The following is a 26,419-nucleotide window of genomic DNA, read 5'->3' on the forward strand; positions in this document are numbered from 1 at the left end:
CACCCCCAAACACCCACCTGACTTGCTTTCGCAAGTTAGCAAAAAGTTAATTTTTTATTTTTTTAATCAAAAAAATTAGTTTTTTTACCCAAGTCGTTATCTAAAAAATTATTTTTTTTGGTTAAAAAAATTAAAAATCAATTTTTTTACCAACTTTTCAAAACACAAACATCCCACAATTTCACCTCTCTATTTCTCGATTTTGTCGTATGAAGCCACGCATTACCAAATTCTACTGAAAATAAAATTATCCAAAAATCTGATGACAACATCATCAAAAATTTCCTTTTAGACCATCTTCAACGGTTTATCAATTCTCTCATTAAGAAAAAATTATTTTTTTCTATTCCATGAGAAAAAAGATTATTCCTCGTAAAAAATAAAAAGATTAGATCATCAAAGGAAACTCATAATAAGTCCATAAGTTTAAACGAGGCCGGTGTAATAATCTACGGTGTAAATTGAAAAAAAATCCAATCCCCATTTTTTTTGTAGGTGCTGTCTGGAGCCACGTATTTTTATTCGTAATACTAATGTGCCATAACATTGTTCAATTTTCCTTGAATGGTGCTAGACTTTTGGATGTTGTTATTTTTCCAGCGAAGACTTGGAAAATGGTGTGCAGAAAACAAAGAAGATTGATAACATAAGTCAAAAGTCAACATGTCTGTGGAGGGCGCGTAGTGTTCAGCATATGTGTGTCAAATACAAAAAGCTTGATAAGTTTGATTTAGGAAACCTTTATTATCGTCTTTGTCTGATTTTTGTTGCTGCGATAGTTTTTAATTTGAGAATCTGAGCTTTTACTATTACGGGACAAGGAGATGGAATGGAATTGCTCATTTTGGGAATCCTAGAATAAGGGAGGCAAGGGAGGATAACAAATTCTCTCTCTTCGTGGGTGGTGGTGGAGTTGTCACAGGAGCGAGGGGTGATGGATCTGCGACGGTGGCTGGAAAGGGGATTAGGGTGACGGCTGCTGGGGACAGCAAGAGACAGTGAGCGAGTATCGAAGGCTGGTGGTGTGTATTAAAAAAAAAAAAAGGTTTTTACAATTTTGTATAAAAAAAATAATTTGATTAAGGGTCAAAAATATAATTAAAAGAATTATCGAGATGATGTATACTAATGAATCAATGGTGTGCAAATAAAATTTCTCTTATTATATTATCTACTACGATTAAAAACTTGAAGATTTCATTTGATTTAAAAACATTAAAAAAACAAAAACAAAAACAGACGTGTACCCTCATTATGGGATTAGCGCGAAGCACACCCTCAATAGTTACGTGTAACATTGATTTTTCTGTGCATTTTTTCATTGTATTTTTATTGACGGAGCAGTGAATTTGTTTGCGATTTAAGTTTGTTTCCAACAAATTAATGCCAGCTTGGAACTACCTTTGGGATTATGCATCATGTGGTGGTTTTAATGATTAAGTGGAGACACTACAACAAAAACATACTTCAGTGGCACTACACTAGTGGCATATTTTTGGAAAATGCCACAAAAAATGATATTTAGTGGCACGTTTTTGAAAAATGCCACAAAACGACAAACATAAAAGGTTCTAGTGACATTTCAATGAACAAGTGTCACAAAACTACAACAAAAACATACTTTAGTGGCACCACACTAGTGGTATATTTTTAGAAAATGCCACAAAAATGATATTTAGTGGCACGTTTTTGAAAAATGCCACAAAACGACAAACATAAAAGGCTCTAGTGACATTTCAATGAACAAGTGTCACAACACTACAACAAAAACATATTTTAGTGACACCATACTAGTGGCATGTTCTTAAAAAATGTCACAAAAAGAATATTTGGTGGCATTTTTTAGAAAAATGTCATAGAGCCACAAACATACAAGGCTCTAGTGGCATTTCAATTAAAAAAAGTGTCACTTCACTACAACAAAAATGTCACTACAATAAATTTACACTTTAGTGACACTACACTAGTAGCATGTTTTTAGAAAATGCCACAAAAATAAAAATTGGCATTAAATGTTTTAGAAAAATGCCACAGAATCACAAAACATATAAGGCTCTAGTGGCATTTCAATAAAGAAATGTCACATCAATGTTATGACATTTTATAAAATAATGACACAAAAAATTATGTTCGTGACATTTACCAACAGATGCCACTAAACTTTAGTTGCAATGGCATTTTTAAAACAATGTCAGGACACTAGGTAGGTGCAAATTACTTTTTATGGCACTTAGGTGAAAAGTGTCATAAACAAATATTTTATAATATTTTGAGAAATGCCACTAAGCCAAAAACTTTCCAAGCTTATAATGACATTTTTGAAAAAACAAAAAATGCCAACATATTTTCTAAATTTTTAAAATGCAGTAAATGATTAAAAATAAATGAATTAAACTCAATATACACTACAGGAAAAAGCATATTTGGCGATAAATTTCCTGACCAAAAAAATTTGGTCGCTGAAAGTATAGCTTTTAGCGACCAAAACAGCATTAGTTGCCAAAAGTAAAGCTTTTTGGCGACTAAACAATTTTAGTAGCCAAAAATCTACAATTGGCGACTAAAACTAAGTTTGGTCGCTGATTATATGGGTTTTAGTGACTAAAAAATTTTTAGTAGCCCAAAGTAAAGCTTTTTGGCGACTAAAAAAATTTAGTAGCCAAAAGTCTACAATTGGCGACTAAAAATAAGTTTGGTCGCTGATTATATGGGTTTTGCCGACTAAAAAAATTTTAGCAGCCAAAAGTAAAGCTTTTTGGTGCCAAAAAAAATTTTAGTAGCCAAAAGTCTACAATTGGTGACTAAAAAATAAGTTTAGTCGCCAAAAGTGGTCATTTTTAGCGCGGGAAAACTAAAATCCTAAGGCGGGAATAAAATTTTTTGGTGACCAAAATTTTGGTAGCTGAAAGTGCATCTTCGGCGACCAAATCCGATTTTGGTCGACAAAAGTTAAGTTTTTTAGCAACTAAAAAACAATTAGTAGCCAAAAGTATAGAATTGGCGACTAAAAAATATTTTTAGTCGCCAAAAGTGGTCTTTTTTTTATTTTGGTAGTAAATAGTTTATTTTACATAAATTATGTTCAATAAAATAATTATGTTTATACATATACTTTTATATTAATATGGATGTATGTACTATATAAATAATATATGTTGCATATATAATCATGTGGTGCTATAGAGGTGTAGTGGGAAGAGTGTGGTGTATAAGGTTTATGATGCGGAAGGTTGGCGGTTCGAGTCTCCGCAAGAGCGGATCAAATTGTTCTACAACGAATTATCGTCATGAATGGCACTTGATAGCGTCACGAATAGTGCCTACCATGACACTAAAGTGTCACTGAAAGGTTTTAGTCTTGATGGTGTAATGACACTTACAAGTGTCACTAACTCTTTTTTTAATGGTGCTTGATAGTGCCACAAATAATATCTACCATGACATTAAAATGTCATTGAAAGTTTTCAGCCATGATGGTGCAGTGGCACTTGTAAGTATCTACCGTGGCATTCGTATCTACCGTGGCACCAATAGAAGTGACACTTGTTCAAAATGCCACAAGACCAAAAAATGTCATTAGAAGAATAGTTTTGTGGCACTTTCAAATGTCACTAAACTAAAAAAATGGTGTAGTGAGATGCTGCTATCTCAAATTAGTGTTTACCTCCTATTCTAGATCATTTATCAGGATTTTGAGGAGTTAGAACTATCAAATAATTTAGTTTTTACTAAAATGTTAGTTAGATTTGGCGATCAATGAAATCAACTTTAAATGATGCGGGTGCTCGGAGGACTTACAAATCCGTAGAATCTGGAAGACTACCTGCTTAAATATGAAGGCTTATGCAACTGTATGTATTTAAATCTAGAAGATTACCTGCTCAAATGTGAAGGCTTATTTTGCACGTCTGTTTGTCTGCGTGTGCATGTGTGCGATGGATTAATGTACGTTATAACAATGTAATTGGATTTTTTTTTTTTCTTGGGTGCAGTCCTCAACAGTTGAAAACAATTTCAAGTGGTTGTTTTATTTATTTTTTTTTTAAATGAAATAAAATTTACTAGCTAAAAATTTGATTTTATTAGCCCAAGTCCAGTTTGTTGGTCTCCCAACTATGACATGATTACCTGGCCTGTACATCCATGACTAGTTTTCAAATTCACAGTTTGAGTACCCTGCAGAGATGCATTTGTTGTTTGATAATTCAACAATGATTCATATCAATAAAAAAAAAAAAAAAGGACCACTAATAGTGCTCTCAAAAACAAGGCTCCGTTTGGAAATGTCAAAAAAAATAAAATAAATAAGGCCCCGCCCATTGCCTCATCATTAGTGGTGCTATTAAAGCACCACTTTTATTGCTCTCAACCATTTTTTTTGATAATTTGTCAATTTTGTGTTTTCTGTTTAGATGAAATAGGTAACAAGTTTTTGTACACAAATGTTTTAAAAACAAATGATAAAAAAAAGCAAATAACAATGTTTGGTGAATTGCTGGTTGCAGGATGTCTGTGTTGGTGATGTCTGGAGGTGGGAGAGGGTGAGTGATTGTTTTGAAAATAAAAGATACTTCCTTTTTTCATTGCTGAAAATTTTGATATCAATTCAACTTTTTTTTAGAACTCTGAAGTTTTAAAAAGGAATGAATACAAAAACAAGCAAACATAGAAGTATTAACCAACAAATTCTTGCACATTTTATTTTTGGGATACTTTTTTGTGTTGGAAAATAATGATTTTTTGGTAACCTTGATTAAAGTGAGACTCAACCACCGGTTGAGGTGGGTCTGAGCAGTTTTATATTATCTTAAGTGAGGAAATTACAATATAAAAATGATGGGCCAAAACCATTGAGTTGTGAATGAGAATTGTCTCATAAAGTGGGTATCAATAAAAGTTGGGCTTAGATTTGGAGTTAATCTTAGTTTGGATTGGGCCTAGGCTTAGGCTTAAGCTTGGGCTGGGGCTTGTGGTGGGTTTGGTCTTGGACTTAGATTATAGACTTAATTTTGAGCTTGGGCTAAGTTATGTTGTGTTAGGTTTAGTTTGTGCAAGTGTTTGAGAATTGGGCTTGGATCGGATTGTAACCTAATATTAGTATTCATTTTGTGACTCATCTAATTGGTTTATTCAAATATTATTATACACGTATTTATTTGCATATATTAAGCACATGAGAAATGTAAGATATTGTAACTCATATTTTGATGATGGAGTTGATGACCATATTAGTGGCTATAAATTTTCAACTTTTGTAACTCTAATCTTAATGGCTAGAGTTGATGGTCTTGGTTAACGAACATTTGATGGCCCTATTGATGTATAGTTTTCATGGCTAGGGATTCCCCTATTTGTGTATAAATAGAGGCCGTTTCCCTCCAACTTGGTAGAATAATTTTTTGGAGATGGAAAATTGAGATGATATTTTGAGATAAAAAGTTGGAAATAGTTTTTTACACTAATTTTTTTTTTTTCCTATCTTCTTTTGCTAACCCCTTCTTTGATTCTTGTTAGAGAGAGTACATCTATTGTCAAGTTTGCCAAAACTATTTAGAAGGTGCTTCTGTGTTAGCTGGTTTCGACCGTCGTATCCTGAGAGACAGACACCGATATACCTCCAGCATCCATTAGGAGGCGGTGAATCTGTTTTAAAGAAACTGTCTAGTGCAGGCTTCGATTTACTTCTTTTCTTATAATTTGTTCTTAATTTTTTTAATATTTAGTTTACAAAAATAAGTTCTAATATTTAGTAATCCATATTAATAATTTGTTCTATTAGTAATGTAATCTAATTCAATTATGTATTTAGTTGTGCCATTTATTATGTATTTTATCCTTCAATAAAAAAATTATTTTGTTATTTTTATTTAATTTATTTTATATATTTTTCTTGTATTATTATGAAAAAATACCAACATTTTGTGTGCGTAATATTGCTACAAGATGATCCAAGCATCTGAACAGAGCCTACATGCTACACCAATTCACACTCTTGGGTTCTGTTCTGTGGCTCTGTGAGAACAAAATCAAAATGGAGTGATGAAGAAATCCTCAAGGCTGGTTCAAGCTCAGTGTGGTTTGCCAAATTAGCAAAACACCAAATTAAAATGAAAGGTGCTTATAATACAAGATATTTCATTAAATTAAGTCATTTTTGTGTGAAAAATATATTCACAGGTAGTTTTCTTCTTCTATCTTCCCTCCAACAGTGTAACCGTGACACTAACAATGTTGTCTGAACCTGGTTCACGTGTGCTTGTTGAAGAGCCTTTCTCAGGTAGGGCATTTCTTTCGATGAAAAAACCAGGCTGTTTAGGCTGAGGTAATCCACCCTCACCGCCTAACATTAAAACCACAGTCGACATGTTTGGTCTGTCCTCTGGATATTGTTGCACACATAACAAACCCACATGAATTGCTCGTACAAGTTCAGACTGATTTTCCAAGTCTTCCACTGATGGATCAACCAGTTCCCGAGACCTGCCTTCTATACAAAGTTTCCAGGCCTGAGAAATCGAAACCGTCTTCAGAAGCAGTTTTAAATTCTCAACACAATTGAAATAGATTGCTCAAAGCTTACATGTCCAAGAAGGTTCAGGTGGTGTCCTGGGTGAGAGAATCCTCTGTTTCTCTTCCCACTAACTATTTCTAGGACCAAGACGCCAAAACTATATACATCAGATTTTACTGAGAATATCCCATCAATTGTATACTCCGGAGACATATAACCACTGATTGAATTATTGAAAAAGAAGAAGAAAAAAAAAATATTACTGACTGAATAGGAGGGCATTTTAGAGAACATGACAAGAAAGAAATACTTACTATGTTCCAACCACTCTGCTTGTGTTAGCTTCGCTTTCATTTCCTCCAAAATGTCTCGCCATGCCGAAGTCTGATATTTTTGGGTTCATTTCGTTATCTAGTAAAATATTACTAGCTTTTAAATCTCTATGTATAATTCTCAGCCTGGAATCTTGATGAAGATAAAGAAGTCCCCTAGCAATTCCATTGATAATGTTGAGGCGTTTAGGCCTATCTAGTAACAAGCGTTGTGTTATATCTGAAAATGGAAATAAAAAGTTATTGGTCCCTTCACTTGACATTGGTCCCAACAAATTATGATGAAACCATGTATGAAAAGTGTAACTAGTTTTTTGTGCTGAAAATGACAAGGTTTGAAGAGAACCGAACCAAAAATGAACAAGTCTAAGCTTTTGTTAGGCATGTATTCATAGATCAACATCTTCTCTTCTCCTCGAAAGCAGTAGCCGAGAAGCTTCACAAGATTCCGGTGTTGGAGTCTAGCAATATATATGACTTCATTTTTGAACTCATCAACCCCTTGCTTGGAATTCTTCGAGAGTGTCTTCACAGCTATTTCTTGCCCGTCTTCCAACATGCCCTGAAGACAATTGTCATTTCTGATAGTAGTTAGTAGATACCACAGGTATAGGCCATCAACTACTATCCAAGAAACTGCATAGCTAGAAATGTGTCTAATTGTTACCTTAAAAACTGGTCCAAAACCGCCCTCTCCAAGTTTATTGTTAATTGAGAAGTTATCGGTAGCATGAGTTATGGTAGCAAAGTCAAACTGCTGCAACTCTAGATCTTGCTTTTGGCTTTCATTGGTGCAACCTTCATTGAAACTACGCCTCATGCTAACTGAAAAGTTGGGATGTGCATTTTATTAAACCTAATATGCATTGATTTTGCTGGCATTTTAGGTTCTAATGACTCATTTGACTTACCTTCACTAATTTGATGCTGCTGCTGCTTCTTTTTCCAGAGGTAAACGGTCAGGCTAAGACCTGTCAGAAACACTCCTGCTAATAATGCCAAGCTGATTGCTATGGTCCTCCGCCTAAGCTTTTTGGTGCCAATTCGACCTATATGTAAACTATTAAAAGCAGGAAATATATGACTAATTGTATTTTGGGGGAATATTGAGGCCTGAGAAATGTGAATGAATTATCATCACAAAGGTAGCGTCAAGAAGGCAGAGACTTCAGATTTTTACAAGGTTAAAACTCTCTGGAAACTTCATCGAACTCTGCACTGTTAGGCTGTGACTCAAATAAATAGTGGTTTGTTGCTGAATCTTATACTATCAGTTTTTAAATCATATTTTTTGTGTAAATTGCATAATACAGATGATGCAAGTTAGAACCAGGGTCAAATATGATATTTCACATAATGCAAGTTGCTTTCTTTTTTATTTAACTTTTTCGTAAAGGAAAACTCAATTTAAAAAAATAAAAGAAAGAAAAAACAATAAAAACACAAATTCTTCTAGAAAAATGCACAAAATGCAGTGACAGCAGCGCTACAATGCGCACTTTCTATGAAAAAATTTCCATGTTTGCATCAATTTTAATTGCCTTGGAACAGATATTCCATACCTAATTCTGAAGCAGCTACCTTTACATAAACATCTTGCCCATTTGTGCTATACGTTCTTATATCAATCAAGTCACCAAACCATAAGAAGCATCCACTCCCTCCTCCCCTGATATCCATATTTGCATAAGCTGTGCAACTGCAATTCTTCAAGCATCCAACCCGACATTCATCAAGTGTCATGCTCTCATTAAACCAACAATACCGCGTATCTGGCAATTTAACATTGGAATATTGAAGAAAACCATCTGAAACCCCACAACCCAACTGAGTCCTGCGAACGCACCCATTAGACCAGTCTGCCACATCCCATTCTTGTGGGTTTTTGGGCTCAAATCCTTGCAAGCACTGGCACATGGTGGAACTGTCAATATTACAACTTCCAAATGCACCGCACAATGCATAAAAATCACAGTTGTCTGTCTGTGGAGTTGTGTACGCAATCCAGCCATGAGTTCGATTGATCCACACAAACCGCTGGATGACCCCATTTGGATTCAACACTAGCCTTGTAACAACCGAGCTGTTTATCTGCTCATATCGGTAATAAATCTCCACCTGGTTAAACACAAACTCGAATGTAAAAATTGAGTTCTGCTTCAAATTCGGCACTCCACTGAACCGAAGACCATTCCACGGTCCAAACCTCATTTTTTCCACTGCACCATTCTTTATGATAAATTGTGGGTATCCACTCGGATCAAGCCCATATGTAAAATCACCTCGCGCTGGATCATCACCGCTCTTCCAGGATGATAGGTACCAGTCCAGCCCAGTCATCATGTTCATCCCAAACTTCATGCCCGGTAAAAGTGTATCAGATGGATAATCAAAACTCTGCCACAAAAAGCTCTCCGTATTATTTCCATTCCCGTCGTTGACAACAAGATTTCCAGACTCCAAAAGTTGTGCCAGTGGACTGCTTGTAAATCTTGATGAATTTGAAGACCAAACGACCCCCTCTGTGGGATTTAAAAGGACGAGAATTCCTTGGTCGGTTAGTTTCAGAAGACCAGATGTGTCATTGAGTGGGAAATCTCTGTTGGCAACCCATACCACAGTCCCAGTAGCTGTGTCCTTGTACCATATTCCCAAGTATCTGTTTCTGGACCTACCACTGCCCGGGCTGAAAAATCCGAGTTCAAAGCTTCCTCCGGCTGAAACTAAAGTCTCCCCATCTCTAATGGTTTGATTGGCACCGATTGTATCTACTGCAACACAGATTGTTAAGATGGAAAATATGAAAAGCCAGAAAAGAAGTAAAGTAAGGACTCCCATCAGTATTCTCTGGCTTCTCTTCATAGCATATGCTTCTATATTTCAAGTAGGAAAACAAAACTAGTCATTTTTTCACAGAATAAATCACAAAACAGAGACAAGCACAGAACAGTTACATGGAGTTTTCTTGTAAGCTGCTTGGTATGTGTGTTTCTGGAGGTCCATTGAATTGGTAAACCATACAGTGGAATTATTTGGTGATAATTGACCAATTTCTTTAATATAGTCTTCTCTTTTAATTAATTCAATTTAGTTGAGCACTTGTTAAGGTCTAATTGGTATGATGAACAGAATGACGTCTATGACAGTATTAATTATTTGTAGAAAAAAAATGTTTTCAAACAGCATGACAAGACTAGTTTGAACTTGAATACCATTTGCACCAAAAATTAGTAATTAATGTCTTTTTCCATCATCCAGGGAGTGAAAAATGAGAAGAAAAAAAAGGGGAAAATATGGCTCTAACTCTGTAAAAGTCAACCGAAGAAAGCTGAGGAGAGATTACAAAAATAAAAATAAAAAAGGATTACTAAATACTGAAAATATCACATGAAAAAGAAGCAAAAAAAAGGTCCAAGTAAGGTGAACCATTTTAATCCTTAACAATCTAAATATATATTTTGTTAATATAACTATATTCTAATAAGTTGAATAAAATTCTGATTTTTGCTTCTGTGCTCATGTACTCCGCTTGGAAAGCTAGGGAAGTGAATCCTCACCCAAAACAAGTTTGACCACAATCATAGAAGACTTTTGACATTATGTCAATCCCTTCTCATGGTCTGTATTTTAGAATACTGTCATCATTCTGGGCAAGCTTATTTTCAAGTTTTTTTTTTTATCCATGTTGACATCCTAAGGCTCCACAATATTTATTACAGCTTTTATGTGGGCCGAGGAGTTTTTGCTTGAGCATACTGTGAAGTGAAGTCCCACAATGTCTGGGTATGAAATTAATATGATGCACTATATAAGCGTGAGAACACCCTTACCTCAATAACTAACTTTTGGGGTTACATAAGACCGTGTAACAGATACCACATTGCCAGGTACTTAAAAGGAGTTGTTGTGGCTGGGGAATGAAGGCTTCAACATTTCTTGCTCATACTGCAAATGTTGAACCTGTGAAGACTCTAGGATACCACCATTATTGTCAGACCTGCTGTTTTTGAAGTTAGATTTTGTTTTGAAAGAGACTCCTAGTCCTGGATAATTGTGGCTGCAGACACTTACCCTTTGGTTGCCCGTTTGATCTGAATTTCATCCCTTCCATAGTTGCTTGAGGTTGCTTCTAGGTAGTGCAGTCTGGTTAGCTAAAATACTGTTTCTTTTTGTGCTTTCTTGCATTCAGTGTTGCCTCGGCCACGAAAAGTTTAAAAAAAAAAAGAGCCCATAAATAGCAAAAATGAATTTAATTCAATTAACACCCGAATTTAATTCAAAAAAGTGCCCATAAACAACAAAATAATGTGTATATATATAAATACATTATCGAGGATCTATTATTGTAATGGTGTAATCATTGACTGAACTAGGTGCAGTCTTGCTCGATGAACTAACTGCTTCAGGTAGATTCCTTTCAGTAAAAAAGCCAGGCTGTTTGGGCAAGGGCAATGCATCCTCACTTCCCAACATCAAAACCACCGATGACATAGTAGGCCTATCTTTCGGATGTTGTTGCACACATAATAGACCCACATGGATTGATCGCAACGCTTCAGATAGACAGCACTTGTCCCTTGCAGCCTCATCAATCAGTTCCATTGACCTGTCTTCTTTATATAGTCTCCACGCCTGAACAGATTCAAAATGGCATTATCACTACTAGTTTGAAGTTGAACACATATAAGATGATATTTTCCAGACTATATACTCACATGTCCAAGGAGGTTGAGGTGGTGATCAGGATGAAAGAAACCTCTGTTTCTCTTTCCACTCACAATCTCCAACACCAGAACACCAAAACTAAAAACGTCTGATTTTATCGAGAAAAGCCCATTCACCACGTATTCTGGAGACATGTAGCCACTACAGCGAAGCATTCAATAAGGAAACTGAGTATCAATGAATAACAAGTAAATGATTGTATAGAGCACGTGAAGAGATTCTTACTATGTTCCAACCACTTTCTCCGTATTTCCTTCTATCTCATTTCCTCCAAAAATTCTAGCCATGCCAAAATCTGATATTTTTGGGTTCATTTCAATATCTAGCAAAATATTGCTAGCTTTGAGGTCTCTATGAATGATTCTCAATCTGGAATCTTGATGGAGATAAAGAAGCCCACGGGCAATTCCAATAATAATGTGGAAGCGCATGGGCCAGTCCAGTAAGGTTTTCCTGCTTTCATCTGCCCAGATTTTCATCCAGGTGAGTTCATACGCCTAATTGAATTTAACAAGAAAAAAAATACATAATAGAAAATCATAAATTTCTCGGAAGACCAAGTTCATGCAACCGCATATGTAGCAATAGAACCATATAATTTTCAGTCCCATCTTCAATAATTCAACCGTTAAATGGAACCAAAAGAATTTAAACAAAATTATTGCTAGCTGCCACAGTTTGTTTATTTCTCTGCATACATGTTTGGCCACTTGACCTTGGTCCAAGATTAGACTAGTTGCACTATAATTACTACAGTTTTGAGAGAGCCAAACCAAAGATAAAGAAGTCCAGGCTTTTGTTAGGCATGAATTCGTAGATTAACATCTTTTCTTCTTCTTGAATGCAGCATCCTAGAAGCTTCACGAGATTTCGGTGCTGAAGTTTAGCAATACAGCTGACTTCAGTTTTGAACTCATCGACTCCTTGTCTGGAATATTTTGAGAGCCGCTTAACAGCTATTTCTTGTCCGTCTTCCAGTCTACCCTGAAGATTACCATTTCGATGGCTAGAGTATACTTAAAACTTAAAAGAAGTCACTTCTTTTCTTTCCCTTCCTCATTGTTGTATCTTTTACTTTCTTATATTCCAATGGCTGACATTGTTCCAATAAGAGCGATCATGTATAACAATACACAAATTCATGCATACAAGAAGTTCACTCCCCATATGTACTAAGCTTCATATATGAAAAGATATGTCACACCAAATGTGTTCTGTAAAAACTGAAAGGAAAATATTTTTTGTAATGCCAAATAAAACTGTTCTTGTATATTATGGATTACTTTTGTGTGGCCTTATATGGGGAGGGGTGAAGTAGGTTTACAGATTTACAACTTCTTCACAATATTTGGATAGGATAAAACCTTCATTCACCATCACTTTTTATGCAAACTTTTCAATCATTTTTTGTTAAGACAATTTCATAGATAAAATAGTTCTTTCAGATAAAAGTCTGGTTATTAAAATTATATATGGGTAAGACTAGAGACAGACCAAACCTTTGGCATTATTCACACAGAGTGGCTTCTCTAAGACTCAAGCCGGTCATTTTCATGCTTAGCAGACTAAGCTTTTACAATAGCACCAAACAATACCCCTAAGTTTTAGGTAGGTTCAAAGAAACTACATAAGAATGTATTGAGATTGTTACCTTGAAAACAGGTCCAAATCCACCCTCTCCAAGCTTATTGTCGATTGAAAATTGATTTGTAGAATTAGCTATTGTAGCAAAGTCAAACAAGGGCAACTCTAGATCTTCCTTCTCAATTTGGTTAGTGTAACTTTGTTTGGAGTTATGTGCTAGGTTTCCTGCAAAGTATGAGATGGAATGGTTGTAAATGAGACTATTTATTCCATCAAAGCAATACACTGCATATTGGAACACGTTATTAAAGAATAAATGAGCATACTTTCTTTTGGGTCCTTTTCTATTTGAATTAAGAGAAAGATACGCATGTTTACGACAAAATGACTCATCTGGATTACCTTCTGTGTGCAGCTGTAAATTCTTCTTCTTCCTTTTCCAGACATAGAGCATTATGCACAGACCCAACAGAAGCATTCCAATGAATAATATCAAGGTCAGTACGATTATGTCCCTTTTCTTGTGATTGGAGTGGCCTGCTTGTTGGACCGTCAAGTCTTCCATTTGAAGAAAATGGTCAGTTTATTTAATGGTACAACCGTGAAAGCACACATTTAAATAATGCTTTACCCCAAATTCTATAGACTGCTTTAATCCATAATTAGATAAAACATTGTATATATTCAGGAAATTTCATGAGGAAGTAAGTTATTTAATCAGTGTATTGTTGGAATATGGGATTCCCATATATTGTGTGAATCTTATATATTATGTGATTACAGGATTTTAAGCATATTCTCTTATATTTGATTTTATTGTTATTCTACCTTCCTAAATTGTAATCTCCTCAATTCAGTATATATATACAAAGCTAATCATACATTGTAATTAAGTCATTCAATTATATTCTTTTTCTTGGTATCAGAGCCAAACCCTTCTGTTTCCGGCAGCCCTAAATCACCTACCCAGCCACCTGACAGCCCTTCTTCTTCCCTCCACCCAGCCAAAAGCCCTTCTTCTTCTTCTTTCTCAGCCCCGACAGCCCTTCCTCTTCCTTCCCAGCCCCTCGGCAGTCCCTCTTCCTGACTACCGCAGCTTCCTTAGGTGCCAACTAGACCCCTCCAACTAGACCCCCCTGCCTTGGGTCTAGTGCGGCTTCCCCTCCAAGTTGTTTTTCTTCTCTCTTTACCCTTCTAGGGTTCGTGTGCTGATGTAGTAAGCACTTTCTACATTGTTTTTCTATTGTGTTGGGCTACCAGTGTGTTCAGTAGCGTTTATAGTACGCCCTTTTTTTTTTTTCTTCCCAACCTTTGCTTGTGATTTTGCTAGTTGTCTGCTTTGCTGTGACTGTTATCATGACTGACTCCACCGTTTCTAGTAGGACTGATGCACCTCTTATTCTTGGTGAATCGATTGGGTTTGATTTTTCCCTCTCTCAACAAGCTCCGACTCATCGTATTACAAGTCTCTTGTTGAATGAGAAGAATTTTGCTGCATGGAGTCGTTCTCTCAAATTGTATTTATGGGGCAAAGGCAAGTCTCATTGGCTCCTTATGACTGAAACTCAACCTCCTGATGATGATTCTAAGCGTGGGCAGTGGGATATTGATAACTGTATTATCTTGGGCTGGATGTTTAGCTCTATGGAAGATCGGATTTATCACATGTTCATGTATTGTGACACAGTTCCTCGTCTGTGGAAGGCTCTTACTCAGATGTATGCTCATGCTCACAATGATGCTCGCATCTTTGAGCTTTATCAAGACATCTCTCATGCTTCTCAAACAGCTTTGGAACTCTCGATTACAGAGTTCTTTGGGTATTTGTAGGCTCGGTGGGAGGAATTGGCTCAATATGAGCCCTTGAGTGACTTTCCAATGGAGGCTACATCTATTGTCTCTAAATGTTTGGATAGACAACATACTTACCAATTTCTTATGGGTTTAAAACTTGAATTTGAGTCTCTTCGAATTCAAATTTTGAACACCTCACCGATGTCATCTTTATATAAGGCCTTTGCTACTATTGATAGTGACGAGTGTCACCGCCGTTTGGTTCAGTCTACTTCCCCTACCATCCAAGAGCCTTCTCCTGTTCCCGATTAGATGGCCCTTGCTGCTAGTTCTGGTTCTCGCAGTTCTTCTAGGAAGATTACTTGTCACCATTGTGGGGCAACTACCCATATTACGGCCTGTTGTTTCAAGCTTCACCCTGAGTTGAAGCAATGGTTTGCTCGAAATCATGGTACCACTCGCATTGTGGCTATTGTGGAATTCGTACCTGTTACAGTGCCATCTAGTGTTCCTAGCCTACATCATCTTCAGACTCAGATTGGTCAGCTTCAAGCCCAGCTTGGCTCTTTCACTACTCATCAGTCAAGCCCATCCACAACTACCCTTGCCACAGGTACTTCTGCTGCTTTCAATGTTCAGTCTGTTCGCCCCACATGGGTTCTAGACTTAGGGGTTAATGATCATATGACTAGTGAGTTTTCTTTTCTTTCTTCTCCGGTCCCCCTTACTGTGGATCAAACTATCTGTCTTGCAAACGACTCTCTCTCTTCTGTGAGTCATAAGGGTGTTGTCTCTTTATCTCCTAATACTCATTTGTTCTTCATGTTCCTAAATTTGCCTATAATTTGTTATCTATTAGTCGTCTTGCCAAAACTTTTAATTGTGCCGTCATCTTCTTACCCACTTCTTGTGTGTTACAGAACCTGAGTTCGAAGAGGATTTTTGGGAGGGGATATGAGCGCAATGGGTTGTATTACTTCGGAGACCCACCTCCTTTGTCACCACCACCTCCTTTATCTAGTTTACAGGCATCTGTTTGGCCTATTTAAGTTTCTTGTGTTTTTTCTAGTCAAACTTTAGCCCTATGGCATGCCCGTTTCGGTCATGCAAACTTTCAATATTTATGTTTACTTTTTCCGTATTTAAATAAAGCTTGTAAGAATTCTCATTTTCATTGTGTAGTTTGTGAGTTGGCTAAACATACTAGTAATAATTATATTCCTCACATGACTCGTGCACCGTGTGCCTTTGATCTCATTCATTCTAATGTTTGGGGTCTATCTCCTGTACTTGCTTTGTCAAGCCATACATATTATGTAACTTTTACTGATGGCCACACTTGATGTACATGGATTTATCTTCTTTGACATAAATCTGAGGTTTTCTCCATTTTTGTTCAATTTCTACAAATGATTAAAACCCAATTTAAGTCTGTTATCCAGAATATCCACTCTGATAATTGGGGGGGGGGGGAGTACATCTCGGATGCTTTTCGCTCCCATCTTAATCAAGCGGGTATTCTCCAACAGCTCACTTGTCCTAGTACGCTTGAACAAAATGGGGTGGGTGAACGTAAAAATCACCATATTATGTCTGTGGTTCAGTGTCTTTTTTTGTGGTATGAATGTTCCCAAGTTATACTAGTATATGGTTGTTCTTACTGCTGTCTATCTGATTAACGGCACCCCGAGTCGTGTCCTGCAAGGCCTCGCTCCTTTTCAAGTCCATAGGCCGGATAGCACTATGTTTCCTATCCTTCCACGTGTGTTTGGGTATACTTGCTTTGTTCAGAATCGTAGTCCCATCCGTACTAAGCTAGATGACAAGGCTATCCGTTGCATTTTTCTGGAGTATTCCTCTTTATCCAAAGGGTATAGGTATTATGATTTAGTGTCTGGGCATTTTTATCATTCTTTAGATGTTACTTTTTGTGAGGATTTGCCCTTTTTTGGTTTTAACATTCCTTTGCAGGTGCGTAGTGTTGTTCCTCCATCTCCCCAGTCTCCTTCTGCTCGTCTTGTTCCCATCTTTGATACAAATATCTCTGACACTTCAAATAATTACCCTACTCCTAGCCCTTCTCCATCTCTTCCATCTACCCCGCCTCTACAGGTTTACACCCGTCACCCTCGGCCTTGCCAACCTCCTTTTCTCCTCTTAGGTCACGTAAGTCGTCTTCTCCTATTGCATCTACTCATTTCTCTCAGTATCGCAACAGAGAGCGTCGCCTCCCGTCTCGTTATGGTTGGCTTTGTAGTACTAATCATCCTATTTCCCAGTATCTCTCTTATAATAGTCTTACAGGTTCTTATCGCTCTTTTTTGGGCAAACTTGAATCTATCTCCATCCCTAGCTCTACCTCTGAGGCCCTCCAAAATCCCAAGTTGGTAGCAACTATGCAGGCTGAAATGGATGACTTAGAACACAATCAAACATGGAGCTTTTTCTTTGCCTCCTTCTGCCAAGACGATTGGGTGTAAATGGGTATTCACTGTTAAGTATCTTGCTGATGGGTCTGTGGATCGCTATAAAACTCGTTGGTTGCCAAGGGCTACACCCAAGTCACTGGCCAATTCACTGTTAAGTATCTTGTTGATGGGTCTATGGATCGCTATAAAGCTCGTTGGTTGCCAAGGGCTACACCCAAGTCACTGGCCAAGATTTTAGGGCTACATTTGCGCCAGTGGCGAAATTGACCTCTGTTTGACTTCTGGTTTCCTCGGTGGCTACTCATTCTTGGCCTCTTCATCAACTTGATGTGAAAAATGCTTTTCTACATGGGGAATTACTTGAGACTATCTATATGGATCCTTCACCCAATTTTTGGGATCAGGTGAAGTATGTCGGGAAAGTGTGTCGTCTTCGTAAATCTTTGTATAGTCTGAAACAGTCTCCTCAGGCTTGGTCCAGTCCGTTCAGCAAGGTTATCTTGTCTATGAGTTTCATTCAATGTCATTCTAATCATACTTCATTAGGCTGCAAGCAAATGGACAATGCATCATTTTGCTTGTCTATGTTGATAATATTATTCTTACTGGTAATGATGCTACAGTAATTGCTCAAGTTAAAAAGGATCTTAGCTATATTTTTGACATCAAAGATCTAGGTTCTCTCAAGTACTCTTGGTATTGAGATTGCTCATTCTCGCCAAAGGATTTCATTATCTCAAAGGAAGTACATCTTGGATCTTCTTAAAGATACTGGTATGATGGGTTGTAAACCTACCTCTACTCCTATGGATCCTAATCTAAAGCTTACTGCTGAAACTGGTAAGTTATTAAGTGATCCGGGTATGCATTAGCGTTTAGCAGGTCAATTAATATATCTGTCCAACACTAAATCAGCCTTGACATTTGCTACAAGTGTCGTGAGTCAGTTTATGCATGCATCTCGTAGCCCGCTCATCTTGATGTAGTTTATCATATCCTATGATATTTGAAGACTACTCCGGGTTTAGGGCTATTCTTCTCCGCCGGCTTGTAGTTTAGGTTGTCTTGTTTTACTGATGCCAATTATGCTGGCTCCAAAATTGATTGGCGCTCTACCTCTGGATTGTGTACCTTCTATGGCAATCATCTTATATCATGAAAGAGTAAGAAACAGGCAGTTGTCTCTAGATCTTCCACTAAGGCTAAATACCGTGCTATAGCACAGGGTACTTGTGAGATATTGGGGGTCAAATCGATTCTTGCAGAATTAGGCTTTAAGGAGAATACCTCATCCCTTTTGTTTTGTGACAATAAGTCTACAATTATGTTAGCTTCAGATTCAGTTCTCCATGAGAGGATAAACACATAGAAGTAGACATTCATTTTATTAGGGAAAAGGTTAGGACGAATGTTATAAGTCCATCCTTTGCCTCTTCATTGGAACAACTTGCTGATATGTTCACCAAATCGGTTGGTCCAACCTTGTTACAGTCTTCCATTGTCAAGTTGGGATTAGTGAATATCTTTGAACCAGTTTGAGGGGGAGTGTTGGAATAGGGAATCCCATATATTGTGTGATTAGAGGATTTTAGGCATATTTTCTTATATTTGATTTTATTGTTATTCTACCTTCCTAAATTGTAACCTCCTCAATTCAATACATATATATATATATATATATATATGTATATATATAAGGCTAATCATACATAGTGATTAAGCCATTCAATTATATTCTTCTTTTCTTATCTCTATTTTCTTTCATTTGTATACTATCAGTTCCTATAAATATTGATTAAGAAGTGAGTAATGATCATAATCCCAAAAAAAAAAAAAAAGTGAGTAACTAAGAAACAAATTTAATCATAACCAAGAGCTCTGAGATTGAAAGCAGCCTTGGTACACTGGGGGATGTCATCACTACAATTGGTAATGAGAGAGGCCGCAACAAAAACGCAAGGAAGCCCTTGATTTATTTCAAATAGGATGAAATTGCTTTATGAGCTCTGCTATCAATTCTGCATGCCTCTTGATTTTAAATGTTCTTTCACCTAGCTAAGATTTCAAAGATTGCAAGCCTGCTTTGTTTTTTCATTAACTTCTAATTGGTACTGAAATAGAGCATGAGTCTTTCAAATTTCAATGATAATGTAAAAACAACTCATTCGTGTTTGGGTTTGTGTGAATTCTTACCTGACTCAGAGGAAGCCATCCTTATGTAAATGTCTTGCCCACTTTCACTGATCACTCTGAGGTCAACCAGGTCATCAAACCAAAGCAAGCATCCACTTCCACCTCGGCTTATGTTTAAACTTGTGTAAGCCACACAAGAGCAGTTCTTCAAGCATACCTCGCTGCATTCCCCAATCGTCATCGTCCGATTAAACCACGAACTCCGTGTGTCCGGCAATTTCATGCCTGAATACTTCACAAACCCATCTCCATTCTTGCAGTCTAATGGTGTCCTCCTGACACACCCTTCTGACCAATCTGTCATGGCCCAACTTATCGAGTTTTTGGGCACAAATTTACTCAAGCAACCGCAAAAAAGGGGTTTATTAACGTCACAGCTACCATATGAACCGCACATTCTATAACTATCGCAGTTATCAGACGGTGAATTGAGGTCAAGTAACCAATCACGGTTTCGATCACTCCATCTCCAGAGCTGTACAACACCATTCGAATTCAAGATAAGCCTTGAAACCAGTGAGCTGTTAAGCGAGTCATACGAATAGGACACCTCGTCCCTTTCAAAATACGTTCTTATACTGTAAATTGGGTTTTCTCTCAAGCCTGTCCCGCTGAATTGGAGACCATTCCATGGTCCGGTTCGAAACTGCTCGACAGAGCCATTGCTGATGAAAATTTGTGGGTATCCACGAGGATCAAGCCAATAAGTATAATCACCTCGACCCGGATCATCTTTACTCTTCCACGACGACATGTTCCACTCTCGGCCAGTAACCGAGTTCCTCCCAAGCTTCATGCCCGGTAACAGAGTATCACACGGGTAATCGAAGCTCTGCCAAAGGAAATTTTCTGGGTTGTGATCGTTTGGGTCTTGGATGATAAGATTTCCTGAATCGAGAAGTCTCGCAACTGGGTTGTGCGAGGATCGAGAGGTGTTGGTGGACCATACGGTGTTGTTGGTGGAATTGAGAAGGACGAGGATTCCTGGGTCGATGAGTTTCAAGACACCAGAGGAATTAGGAAGTGGGTTTTCTCTGTTGGCAACCCATACCACAGTTCCCGTGGAAATTTTCTTGTACCATATTCCCAAATAGCGATTGTTGGAATTGCCAGGCTTGAAAAACCCCATTTCAAAGCTTTCACTAGGTGAAACTATGGTGGTGTTACTATCAACTGTAATGAACTGAGTTTTAGTAATGGTGTCGAGTGCTTTGGAGGTTGTTAAGATGGAAAATAAAGAGTAGAAGAAAAGAGGTATGGGATGAATTTCCATTGATGTATCTGGGTTTAGAAGTTCAAAATAAAAAAACCCTAGAAATCAACAAGAGAGCACTTTGGAGAGATGTCTCAGTCTCAATCTCAATCTCAGAGAATTCAAGAAAAGTCCCTGTTCCACTCCCAAATAAAATCTGGAAAAGATAAAAGATAAAAGATAAAAAATAAAAATAAACAAAAAAAAGAAAAAGAAAAAAAAAATTATAGGAGATGGCAAATAGTGTCCAAGTGAGTTTTTATATTTGTTGGAAATTTGGTGAATTTGTCTTTCAGAACTAAAAGTGGTTGTGGAATGGGAATCGCAGAAGAAGAGCACCTGGAGTTCGAAAAGGATCACACCGTGTTTTGACCTTCGCCTTCAACCTGAGTAGAAGTCATCCGTTCGGGATTTTAGAAAGGAAAATGAAAAATAAAGGTAAAATATAAATAAAATATATTTATATTTTATTTTATTTTATATAAATATTTTTATAATTTTTCAATCAAACACAGTGTAAATGTGTTTTGATGGGCGCTGGGAGTGAGATTTATATTATATAAGAAAATAATATATGATTCATGATGTATTAAGAAGGTGATTGATTAATAATTAATTATAAGTCTAGAAAATGGAACTAACTTTTAGATCTTAATAGTACCGATCTATTATATATATTAAGTGATTAGAGAACATGAGTGGATATAAGAATTTGTAATTGACATAGGATATAATCATGTGGTGTCTCAGAACTAATTAATAATTTTTTCAATCTTACACCGTGAACCTTTTATTTTTTGGGTAAATTACATTGACGTCTCCTGAGGTTTGATCTAATTACATCACATCTTTTGACGTTTTAGAAATTACATTCTCATCTCTATAATTAATAGTCTCATTTCACAAATTATTCTGCTTATATAAAATACAATGGCCTTGTTTGTTTTGTATTTCAGAAACAATTTTCTGAAAACACATTTCTGGAAGTAATCAAACCAAACAGATTTTCTCAAAAAAATTCTCAGAAATGTGTTTGGTTATCTTTTTTCAGGATCACTTTTCAAAACAAATTCTCAGAAATCCGTTTGGTTAGTTTTTTCAGAAACACAAAATACAAACACCCCCAATTATGTAAACATGTTTTCTTTTTTTCTTTTCTTTTTTTTTTTTCTTTTTTTTTTTAGAATGAAGCAAAACAGCACAGATTAGAATGAAATTGATGGATACTCACAGCATGGTCAAGAAATTCATACAATAAAGCTGTATTTTCTAATGCAAAAATCTGGCCCTATGCCAGATCAGTTCACCTTTGGAAGCATAATAAGATCTTGCTCAAGTTTGAGTTCCATTGAGCTAGGGAGGCAGTTGCATGTTCATGTTATTAAATCAGAATTTGGCTCCCACCTTATTGCACAAAATGCTTTGATTGCAATGTACACAAAATTTGGTCAAATTGCTGATGCATTGGATGTGTTTTCTGGTATTAAAAAAAGGATTTCATTTCATGGAGTTCAATGATTGCGTGCTTTTCACAACTTGGTTAAGAGTTAGAAGCATTGAGCCATTTTAAAGAAATGTTGTCTCAAGGTGTTTATCAGCTAAATGAATTTGTTTTTGGTAGTGCTTTTAGTGCTTGTGGCAGTCTCCTGCGACCAAAATGTGGGAGGCAGATCCATGGGATGATTACAAAATTTGGGCTAGGGAGAGACACTTTTGCAGTTTGCTCGCTCAGTGATATGTATGCAAAATGTGGTCTATTGGATTTTGCAAAAACAGCTTTCTATCACATAGAGAGGCCTGATTTAGTGTCTTGGAATGCAATCATTGCAGGGTTTGCGTATGGTGGTGATGCAAACGAAGCCATGCTGTTTTTTTCTCAAATGAGGCATCTGGCATTGACCCCAGATGGTATCACAGTTCGCTCCTTGCTTTGTGTTGGAGAAAAATGGTTGTATGAGAAATTGCCTCATAAATGTGTATATAACTCACACATTTAAAGCTCATCAGTTTTACAAAATTGATTGAGCAGTTTTGCTAGCATTAGTTACCAGCCTCGATGGCTAGAGGCTCCTCCTCTCTCCCCCATGGTGTATAAAAGGAGGCCCTATTCCTTGAAAAGAAAAAAAGATAGATAGAATTTTTTCTTGGTATCCATACCCTATCAGTTTACTTCTCCTATAATTTTCTTCCTGAGAGAGAGTGCTGTCGTTGTCAGTTCGTTAAGCTAATCAGAATGTGCTTCTGTTGTAGCTGGTAAAAACTATCATATCCTGGGAAGTAGACGCCGGCGTACCTCCAGCACCTAACGGTGAGGCAGCGAATCTATTTTAAGGAGACTGTGGTATCACACAGGCTTCGGTTTGCTTCCTTTAACCATTTTATATTTTATCTGTATTTTATTTAGCATGTTATATTTTCTGGAATTTGAGGTTTGTTTTGTTCATCTCATAATTTTGCGATATGCAATGTGAAATTATGTAATATGAGTAGTTTTTCCCAACAAGCTTAAAATAGATTCGACGTTTATCATAGAATTAGATTAATAGATTCATAGGTGTGTGTAATAATTTTGCATGTAATAGGCCACTGTTATCAATAGGGAAGAAGAGTTTCATTGGTGCAACGTTAATTCACTGTATTTTCTAATTAATTTATTAATTTATGGTGTACCGGTTCATGTCTTGTATTTCTAGATTTACATACTTATAGTTCACATGCTTCTAGTGTACAATATAAATTACATGTTCATTCGGGTTTAATTTTTAGTGTAATTTACATTTCTAGCATGTTTATCAGGTAGTAAATTTACATGTAACTTGTACCTATTAATTTTTAATTTAGGTGTGGAGTTGTAAAGTTTATAACTTGCCTATATTTAAATTCATGTTAATTTCTCTAGAATTATTTGCATGTTAATCATGTCATTTGCAATTCTTGCCTAGTAATGTGATTTAAGTGTTTAGGAGTTATAAAATGTTTGTAACTTGCCTCAATTAATTACATGTTTAGTGTACCATAAGTTCATATGTAACATTTACCAATTTAAAATATGGTTTAATTATATTTAATTTTGGGTTTGTAACTTGTATAGTTAATTACATGTTTATTATGTAATTAATTTTTTATAGTTTTTTTTTTTTTTTTTTTACTTCTAGATGTGTAACTTAAGGGTTGATTTTAATCTTTACTTACAGTTATTTATTATTTTGTTTGCTAGTACCTCCTCTTCAATCACTACTTTACCAAAAGTAAAGAAAAGCTGAGGGAGGTTTTGTTGTATTTTGTTGTTAACTCTTTATTGCAAGAATACCTATGGAAATGGGAAAAAGGATTAATTTGTACTAAATATGTAAAGCAAGTTTTATTTGCTTGTAATTATTGTAGCAATTTTGTTGTAATTGCTTATAAAGTGATGCAATTGTAATTGCTTGTACCGTTTGGAACTTGGTGTGTTTAACCTAGTTCATCCCTTGGAAAATTTAATTTTTAAAGTTGTTTCCCATAGACTAGGAGTCAACATGCTCTTGAAAGTTTTGTCTAAGGTTAACTGGATTTTAAGTGGGATCGGTGTGACCCCTCCAGTCTTCCTAGAAACTTTCCTGACCATGTTCGATTCTAGGTTGCGTGGTGAGACTAGTTTTGAATTAAATTTCCAATTTTGGGATTTTCTAATGTTAAGTTTGATTTCTAGAAATACAGAATAATGAAAATTCTGCTGTAATTTTTCAGAAATGGCAACTGTCTCTGATGCTGCTGCTGCTGCTAATGTTGGTGGGGATCCGAACCCCGGGGCGACTGGCTTGCCAACCCCTACTGTGACCTCTATGGTCAATCCTCCTGTTATTACTCCGGCTATTCCGGGAGGACCGCTCAATCATCACGAGCGCCCGGAGAAGTTCACGGGAGTGAATTTCAAGAGATGGCAGCAAAAGATGCTATTTTATTTGACTACTCTAAGCCTTGTGAGGTTTCTGAGTGAAGATGTACTAGCCGTAGAGGAGAATGAGCAAGATAAACAAATGCTCATGGCTCTGGACGCTTGGAAACAAGCAGACTTCTTATGCCAAAATTACATTCTGAACGGCTTGGCGGACCCGCTTTTCAACGTGTTCTATGCCAAGAAATCGGCTAAGGAGTTGTGGGATGCCTTGGACAAAAAGTACAAGACCGAGGATGCTGGGGTAAAGAAATTTATCGTCGGCCGGTTCCTGGACTTCAAGATGGTGGACTTCAAACTGTCATGAGTCAAGTCCAAGAGTTCCAAGTGATTCTGCACGAGATACATGCAGAAGGGATAGTCTTAAGTGAGTCATTCCAGGCAACTGCTTTGATTAAGAAGCTGCCTAACGGCTGGAAAGACTTCAAGAACTACTTGAAGCACAAACGAAAGGAGATGACAGTCGAAGAGCTCGTTGTCAAGCTCCGGATTGAAGAGGACAACAGGAAGAAAGAAGGGAATACCTCCACTGTCAAAGCCAACATGGTTGAGCATGGCGAGTCCTCGGGGGCGAGGGAAAAAACCACCGACAGGCAAAAGCTCAAAGTTTGGGGCTAGAGGAGGAATCTCCAAAAGGCCAGCCTACAAGCCAAAGGAGCCTACTTTTAGGTTCAATGGCAAATGCTTCAACTGTGAAAGTGACGGGCATCGGGCAGTTGATTGTCTGAAGAAGAAGCCCTACAGGAAAAACCCTCCGCAACACAAAAACCAGGCATATATGGCTGAAATTGAGGAATTGTCACACGATGTGGACGACATGCATCTGTTAGTCATCGTGTCAGAAGTGAACATGATGGGGTCAAACCCGAGGGAGTGATGGGTGGACACTGGGGCCACTCGCCATATTTGTGCAGAGAAGAGAATGTTCACAACTTTCGAACCGGTTTCAAATGGGGAGAAGTTGTTTATGGGAAACTCTGCAACCTCAGCTGTTGAGGGTAAAGACAAGGTGATCCTAAAGATGACTTCAGGAAAAGAACTGACTTTGAACGATGTCCTTTATGTGCCGGACATTCGTAAGAACCTTGTCTCGGGGTCTCTCCTAAGCAAGCATGGCTTCCGCATGGTGTTTGAATCAGACAAGGTCGTGTTGACCAAGGGCGGGGTCTATGTGGGGAAGGGATATATGTCAAGTGGTATGTTTAAATTGAATGTAATGACACTTATCCCTAAGATTAATGAGAAAGCTTCTTCTTCTGCTTATATGCTTGAGTCCCCTAATTTATGGCATGGTAGATTGGGTCATGTAAATTTTGACTCTTTACGTAGATTAATCAAGTTAGATCACATACCATCTTTCAAGATTAATCCACAACACAAGTGTGAAACTTGTGTAGAAGCAAAATTGACAAGGTCTTCTTTTCATTCTATTGAAAGAAATACCCAGCCTTTGGGTTTAGTGCATAGTGATGTGTGTGACTTGAAAGTTGTACAATCACGTGGTGGCAACAAGTACTTCATCACTTTTGTTGATGATTGCACTAGATACTGTTATGTGTATTTGCTTAAAAGCAAAGACGAGGCTATTAATAAATTTATTCTTTTTAAGAATGAAGTTGAGAATCAATTAAGCCGGAAAATCAAGGCATTGAGAAGTGATCG

General features: G+C 37.0%; 2 protein-coding genes across 10 annotated transcripts; both read right to left on the reverse strand.

Annotated features, from left to right (window-relative positions):
* Nucleotides 1–6,058: 6,058 nt before the first annotated feature.
* LOC114262152 (G-type lectin S-receptor-like serine/threonine-protein kinase At4g27290) lies at nucleotides 6,059–10,559 on the reverse strand. Its single transcript, XM_082884304.1, has 7 exons — nucleotides 8,406–10,559; nucleotides 7,755–7,892; nucleotides 7,511–7,668; nucleotides 7,195–7,405; nucleotides 6,826–7,063; nucleotides 6,581–6,731; nucleotides 6,059–6,506 (listed from the first exon to the last, which is right to left on the reverse strand). The coding sequence occupies exons 1-7, from the start codon at nucleotides 9,703–9,705 to the stop codon at nucleotides 6,192–6,194; spliced, it is 2,511 nt and encodes an 836-aa protein (XP_082740430.1). The 5' UTR covers nucleotides 9,706–10,559; the 3' UTR covers nucleotides 6,059–6,191.
* Nucleotides 8,191–21,254, reverse strand: LOC114315192 (G-type lectin S-receptor-like serine/threonine-protein kinase At4g27290). Of its 9 annotated transcripts, none has more exons than XR_014338805.1 (9): nucleotides 19,569–21,254; nucleotides 13,555–13,710; nucleotides 13,220–13,377; nucleotides 12,342–12,552; nucleotides 11,794–12,031; nucleotides 11,559–11,709; nucleotides 10,915–10,972; nucleotides 10,720–10,840; nucleotides 8,191–9,614 (listed from the first exon to the last, which is right to left on the reverse strand). XR_014338805.1 is itself a non-coding variant. In XM_082884305.1 (8 exons), the coding sequence occupies exons 2-8, from the start codon at nucleotides 20,839–20,841 to the stop codon at nucleotides 11,170–11,172; spliced, it is 2,493 nt and encodes an 830-aa protein (XP_082740431.1). In that variant the 5' UTR covers nucleotides 20,842–20,977; nucleotides 21,160–21,251; the 3' UTR covers nucleotides 11,079–11,169. The 9 variants fall into 9 exon arrangements, 3 of the variants coding, with proteins under 3 accessions (XP_082740434.1, XP_082740431.1, XP_082740433.1); XR_014338808.1 differs by having other exon boundaries at nucleotides 10,915–11,017; XR_014338810.1 differs by having other exon boundaries at nucleotides 10,674–10,840; nucleotides 10,915–11,017.
* Between the last annotated feature and the right edge of the window lie 5,165 nt (nucleotides 21,255–26,419).

The sequence above is a fragment of the Camellia sinensis genome, chromosome 8 (genome assembly GCF_055761805.1).
Source record: "Camellia sinensis isolate YWXY chromosome 8, ASM5576180v1, whole genome shotgun sequence".
Lineage (NCBI taxonomy): Eukaryota > Viridiplantae > Streptophyta > Magnoliopsida > Ericales > Theaceae > Camellia > Camellia sinensis.

Excerpts from the sequence above, each read along its gene's own strand:
- LOC114262152 (XM_082884304.1), bottom strand. The coding sequence starts at position 9,705 with ATGAAGAGAAGCCAGAGAATACTGATGGGAGTCCTTACTTTACTTCTT. Across the intron at positions 7,669-7,754 it reads GCAGCATCAAATTAGTGAAG|TTAGCATGAGGCGTAGTTTC; the intron begins GTAAGTCAAATG and ends CCAACTTTTCAG. Across the intron at positions 6,507-6,580 it reads ACCTGAACCTTCTTGGACAT|GCCTGGAAACTTTGTATAGA; the intron begins GTAAGCTTTGAG and ends TCGATTTCTCAG.
- LOC114315192 (XM_082884305.1), bottom strand. The coding sequence starts at position 20,841 with ATGGAAATTCATCCCATACCTCTTTTCTTCTACTCTTTATTTTCCATC. Across the intron at positions 13,378-13,554 it reads TTTACAGCTGCACACAGAAG|GAAACCTAGCACATAACTCC; the intron begins GTAATCCAGATG and ends CATACTTTGCAG. Across the intron at positions 11,476-11,558 it reads ACCTCAACCTCCTTGGACAT|GCGTGGAGACTATATAAAGA; the intron begins GTGAGTATATAG and ends GAATCTGTTCAG.